The sequence below is a fragment of the Phodopus roborovskii genome, unplaced genomic scaffold (assembly GCF_943737965.1).
Source record: "Phodopus roborovskii unplaced genomic scaffold, PHOROB, whole genome shotgun sequence".
NCBI classification, from domain to species: Eukaryota; Metazoa; Chordata; class Mammalia; order Rodentia; family Cricetidae; genus Phodopus; species Phodopus roborovskii.
In genome coordinates, this window is record NW_026126599.1 from 962,502 (window position 1) to 968,841 (window position 6,340).

General features: G+C 38.7%; 2 protein-coding genes across 2 annotated transcripts; one reads left to right on the forward strand and one right to left on the reverse strand.

Moving 5' to 3' along the window:
- The first annotated feature begins 2,561 nt into the window (after nt 1-2,561).
- On the forward strand, nt 2,562-3,503 carry LOC127237338 (vomeronasal type-2 receptor 116-like). The gene has a single exon (XM_051205571.1). It carries the CDS (start codon nt 2,562-2,564, stop codon nt 3,501-3,503), a length of 942 nt encoding a protein of 313 aa, XP_051061528.1.
- A 1,613-nt stretch (nt 3,504-5,116) lies between these two features.
- Nucleotides 5,117-5,763, reverse strand: LOC127237160 (chromobox protein homolog 3). The gene has a single exon (XM_051205246.1). It carries the CDS (start codon nt 5,693-5,695, stop codon nt 5,144-5,146), a length of 552 nt encoding a protein of 183 aa, XP_051061203.1. The 5' UTR covers nt 5,696-5,763; the 3' UTR covers nt 5,117-5,143.
- Nucleotides 5,764-6,340: the final 577 nt, after the last annotated feature.

Here is a 6,340-nt window from a genome sequence, read left to right on the forward strand (position 1 = left end):
AGGTGACCCAGCCTGACAGACTACTTTAGCCAGGACTTGAGACAAGCCCTGCACAATTAACCCCAAGTTTTCTTTTCAGGATCCCCTAAAGATGCCATTGCCTGAGACAGTAGGAAGTAACTTTAAGAACATGACACACACATTCCAAACAGGTGAAGTGGGTATCCCTACTCTCATATGGTGAGGTGGGTGTGTGGGCCCTTGGCTGGAGGGTTCTATTCTCTAGGCCCTAATCACTCAGGGCATTCCAGCACCCCATCTCTACTCATCAAAGCCCCAGAAATCAGGGACCAGTTTCCCCACACCCCAAACCATCCCCCATGTCATCTGTGACCATTTGAACTTTGGCTCCACTTCCACATGGAAAAGATCCTACTCTCTAGGCCCTAATTGTCCAAGGCACACATCTTGCCACAACCCTGCCCACCGAAATCCCAGAAACATGGGGGCAACTTCCCAAACCAGTCCCCACAGCATTTGTGCCCACTGAAGCCTTGACCACGTGCCCATCTGGGGAGGAAGAGCAACCACCTGAGCCACAGACCCCACCTACACCAATTGGAGGAAGAGGCCCCCTGAAGCACAGGCACCACCTGCACTGAATGGAGGAAGAGATGGGTAGATGACAGTGTAAGAATACATTCAACAACATAAAGAGCAATCAGAAACTAGTAGTTCTACACCAGCAAGACCTGAACATCCCAATGCAGATGAAACAGAAGAAGATGACCTTAAAAATAACTTTATGAAGATAAAAGAGGTTCTTAAAGAGGAAATGAAACACTCCCTTAAAGAAATAGGAGGAAAAGACAAGTGAAAATAAAATGAAGAAATCATCAAATCCCATAGACAAAGCAAAGAAAGCTAAGAAAAAAAAATCAAACAGGTGAATGAAAGAGTTCAAACAGTTCAAGACTATTGCAGTGATATCTTTTCTGCCCAGTTGATCATGTTCTACATGCAATGAAATTCTTAGTGTTTATTTATTTATTTATTTATTTATTTTATATAACCAAGTCCATTTAAATGAAAACAAACATTTATAGACAATATTTGGGAATTTGGGCGTCGTTCTTTCCAAACTACTTCCTGCTGGTAAGGGGTGCTGACATGGGGGATTCTAAGAAAATGCAGAAATCCTGGCTGTAGTCTGTAAGGCTGCTTTGTCCAGCTGTTTTGAATGTAGGATCACCTGGTACTCTTTTTCAGGCGGTCTGGCTTGATCAAACCACATTAGTCTGGAAGGAATTCACAGCTTTTCATTTTTTGTGGAAACAAAAATAGAAATCCTTTTCCCCAGTAACTTGTCCTTGAACTTAAATTTTGGAGTCAAAGCATTTTTTTTAATTTAATTTATTATTTTACATGTCGATCCCAGTTCCCTCTCCCTCCCAGCCTCCCTCCATCATTCCCTCCCTTCCTCCTTCCCTCCCTTTTACCTTCTCTGTCCTCTCACATGCACCCTAACCACCCTCCCCTCCCATTCCCCCACCCCAATTCCATATGTAGGGGAATGCCATCCAGTTGGGGTCATGTAGATCTGACAGGTCATGTGATGTAGGGACTAGGGCTTCTCTCCTGTCTCTAGATTAATGCAGTTATACCTCCATGGGGGATTTTTTTGGTTAGTCTTTTCCTCTATTTCTTCCAATTTTTGTTTGTTTTTTCTTCCATTTCTTTAAGGGATTTTCTCATATCATCTTTGATGGCCTCTATCATTTTCATGATATTGTTTTTTTAGGTCATTCTCTTCTGCTGCTTCTGCTTTTGTGTTTTCAGGTCTTGGTGTAGAGTCCCTGGATTTTGGTGGTGTCATATTGGTATTTCTATTGTTGAATGTGTTCTTGTACTGCTATCTTCCTATCCTTTCTTCCAGTGGGTGCAGGTGGGGACTCTTTTTCTCTTTTCTCTTCTCCTGGTGGGTGTAGGTGATTCAGGACTTCAATGTCAGTAATTCTGGATGATCTAAGCTGTTTTAGAGGTCTCTCAAGCAGAGGGCTCAGCAGGATGAGGGGAGGGCAGGCTCTGGATGAACAAAGTGAACTTTTCAAGCTTTGAAGAATGTAATAATTCTCATTCGAACATGCAGTATCAGAGAATCAACCCACTGGAGAATTCATTCAATAAACACCATGGAAATAGGTAAATTTGGATTTTATGACTGAGAACATTAAAAGAAAAAATTCAAAGCACATACTCTTTGTAGTGAACTCACACAAAGTCACACATTTAATTCAGATGGAGGTAATCCTATGATCTGGTTAGATTTATGTAATTTAACTCAGTATATGAGTTCATAAATAAAAACAAATCATTACTTAGATGAAAATATATCAAAGTATACTAATAAAAAGAATAGACTTGTTTACTTTATGTCCAATAAAAGATGGGCAGTATCAAACTGGAATGATTTGGAATTTTCACTATTGAGCACTGGTTTACTTGAGTTGGAAACAACAAAGGAAATGTGAGCAAATCCAGAGAGCTGGTGATGGGAAGTGGTTTGGGATAAAAGGGAAACCTGAGAAGAGACTCACAATATCTTTAATTCCTGAGTAGATATGGATCATTGTGTGAGGTGTCCAGAAAGTCACTATGCAAACACAGAGCAGAGCCACTGCCTCCAGAAGGCAATGACCTTTCTGTCCCATGAAGACCCTTTGGGGATGGCACTCACCTGCTTGGCCCTGGGCTTCTCTGCACTAACAGCTGGTGTTCTTGGTATCTTTGTGAAGTACCACCACACTCCCATCATCAAGGCCAACAATCGGTCTCTCACTTACATCCTGCTCATCACTCTGACCTTCTGTTTTCTCTGTCCCTTGCTCTTCATTGGCCATCCCAACACAGCCACCTGTGTCCTGCAGCAGAGCACATTTGCAGTTCTGTTCACAGTGGCTCTCTCCACAGTCTTGGCCAAAACCATTACTGTGGTTCTGGCTTTCAAGATCACAGTTCCAGGGAGAATGGTGAGGTGGATAACGATATCAAGGGCTCCTAATTACATCATTCCAGTCTGCACTCTTATCCAACTTGTTCTCTGTGGAATTTGGCTGAGCACCTCTCCTCCCTTTGTTGACTCAGATGCTCACACTGAACATGGCCACATAATTATTATATGCAACAAGGGCTCTGCTATTGCCTTCCACTCTGGCCTGGGATACCTGTGCTCCCTGGCACTTGGTAGCTACACCATGGCTTACCTGTCCAGGAACCTGCCTGACACATTCAATGAGGCCAAGTTCATATCTTTCAGCATGCTGGTGTTCTACACTGTGTGGGTCACCTTCCTCCCTGTCTACCACAGCACCAAGGGGAAAATCACAGTTGTCATGGAAGTCTTCTCCATCTTGGCTTCTAGTGCAGGACTCCTAGGTTATATCTTTGTCCCCAAGAGCTATATTATTTTGTTCAGACCTCATAGGAATGTGCTTCATCATGTCAGGAACAAAGCACATTCTAGAGGAAAATTGATTATACAGTTTAATCCTTATTTTTCTTAATTATATAGAAGCCTTTAAGCCTATTTAGATGCAATCCATTTGACAGATATAATATAGCAATGTAACGTTTACATTTATTGGTTTCATTTATTAATGAATTCATCTTTATTCTCATCTTTAAATATTTTTACATATTTCTTTAAATTAGAAAGCTTTGAGAAATATGCATTGTATCTGGCAAATAATATTAAAGATGAATAAGATATGTGTTAATTCTGCACCTCCTCAACATTGCATAATTTTACATTTATAGCACCAACTGTTTTCATATGTATCCACATGTTTTTGATGCTTTGATGTATTTCCTGGATTCATCATGCTTATATTTCATGTATACTTTTATATGAATAAAAAGAATATTTTATAAATAAATATGAATTTAACATGAAGGAATTACTCTGCCAAATTATTACATAATGAGCTGCATACTAAAGTAGAATGATGGCCAATTATTTCTTTTTTTTTAAAGGAATATAAAACTATTTATTGACCACTGTTCACCATTATTTACAATAAAGTAAATATACAGTTAGATGACATTCTGATACTACAAAGTTACTTTTCTGGCTCACTGAACCAGAACCCAAATACTGAAAAGATTGATCCTACCAGTAAGGAATGAGTCAGGGTAAAGAAAAAGCATGCAAGTCATTAATTTATATTACCAAATTTTGTTCATTTATGTCAGTGGGTCTGAAATTGCCAACATCTTTTCTAACTGTATTACATTTCTACAGCAAACAGATATTCCATGAATCATAACCTTTTAGTAGATTTCAACTTTCTACAAAGGAATGGTTCACCAGAGGAACCTTTACATGCCCACTTACGTCTTTTTGTTTGGTTTTAAGAGACAGGGATTCTCTGTGTAGTCCAGGCTGACCTACTACTCTAAATCAGAGATCCATCTGCCTTCAGAGTGCTGGGATTAAAGGCATGTACAACCACACCCAGCTTAAGTCATGTTATTATACTAAAACTTTGTCTAATTCCATTTTCTGAAGGGGAGTTTGTTAACAACAAGATTTTGTAAATAAATGACTGTATGTGATATTACATAAATTCTGATGCGCTTGCTGTAAAATTATCCAATAAATTATAGAATCACCTACTCATAATCTGAAAGGTTATGGTTTCAGGAAAACGTTCACAATGATGGAGCCTCATCAACACATTTTCTTTCATCTATGGTTTTTGAGTATTAAAAAAACAAGAAAAAACAAAAAAGTATGTGTCTTATGCATAACACACGAATACAAAGGAAAAAAAAAAAAAAACCAAACCCCAGAATGGTCCTTCTATGTCTCAGTTAAAAATAAGTTCTGGTTGACTACTGACTGTAAGATCTCCCCAGCGTTTAAGAAAAGCTGTTCTTCAAAGCTGAGGAAATACAACATGGTATCAAATATTCTATTGTGAAAGGAAGCAACTATAGAAAGCTTTTATTTGCCCAAAGGAATCAGTGTCTTTTGACGCAGAACAAAAACCAAAAATATCCCAACTACTATCCATACTTTCAAAACCAGCATATCAAACTCGATTTTCATTAGAACGCTATTTTTCTACACTAGTAATTCAAAACCCAAGATTCAGATTTTATATATATGTATATATATAAATATATATAAAAATGCAAACAATTATTGCGCCTCATCTTCTGGACAAGAATGCCAAGTCAGCCTCTCCTCATAAAAGGCAATGACAATCTGAGGACACTTCATATTTGCCTCCTTTGCCAGCACCAAGTCTGCCTCATCTGAGAACTTCCATTTCATGAGAAACATTAATTCTCCACTGCTGTCCGTAGCACCAATTATTCGTTCAGGATCAAGACCTCTGGCAAAACCCCTTGGTTTGTCAGCAGCATCTCTCTTCTTCTTTGATTTGCTATCATCAGATTCACTGTCAGATAAAGATTTCCTTTTTGTACCATCTTTTTCTTTACCAGCTTTTTGAGAATTAAGAAATGCTTCAATTAACTCTGGACAATCTAAATTTTCTTCTGGTTCCCAAGTATTATCAGCATCTGTGAACCCCTTCCACTTGAGGAAATACTCCACCTTCCCGTTCACTACACGCCGGTCCAGTACTTTTTCTACAACAAATTCTTCAGGCTCTGCCTCTTCAACTTTTTTACTCTTTCCATTCTGTTTCTTTCCCATTTTTTGCAATGTAGTTTTATTGGAGGCCATTTTTTTTTTTAAATCGAAGACTTGAAGAGTTCACCGCTCAGACGCTCCGCGCCGCCGATCCTGCAGAGTCTCCCCCCAATTATTTCTTAATAATTACACAAAGTAATATATCAGGAATAAAATACTTACCCAAACAGACAATTACATGAAACTTTCTTTAAGTCTGTGAAGGAAGTGAAATACATAATGAGGGAGGGTCTAGGCCCTTCCCCAAATGATTTGATTGACTTTGATATTCCCTCATTGAAGGCCTCACCCTCCCTGGGGAATGGGTGGGGGATGGGATGGGGAGTCTATTGGGGGGCATGGGAGAATGGAAGGTAGAGGGAACTGGATCAATATGTAAAATAAGAAAAAATATTAAAAAGGAATTATTTTTAAGGAAATCTGAAAAAAAGAAAGAAATACCCCATGATAACCAGTTATGTAGAACTTGTGCCCATTTCTATCTTTGATTACAGATAGCTAAACAGTTTGTGTACTTACTGATTCACAATTCAATTTTAATAAGTTGCTCTATATTCTTTTGACTGAAACTGCATTTTGTGATTCCTGAATATTTATGAGTACCAATCTCTTCATATTTTATCCTTAATTTTTTTTGAGACAGTTTCTCTGTGGCTTTGGAGGCTGTCCTGGAATTAG

Coding starts and splice junctions, on each gene's coding strand:
- LOC127237338 (XM_051205571.1), top strand. CDS start 2,562: ATGGATCATTGTGTGAGGTGTCCAGAAAGTCACTATGCAAACACAGAG.
- LOC127237160 (XM_051205246.1), bottom strand. CDS start 5,695: ATGGCCTCCAATAAAACTACATTGCAAAAAATGGGAAAGAAACAGAAT.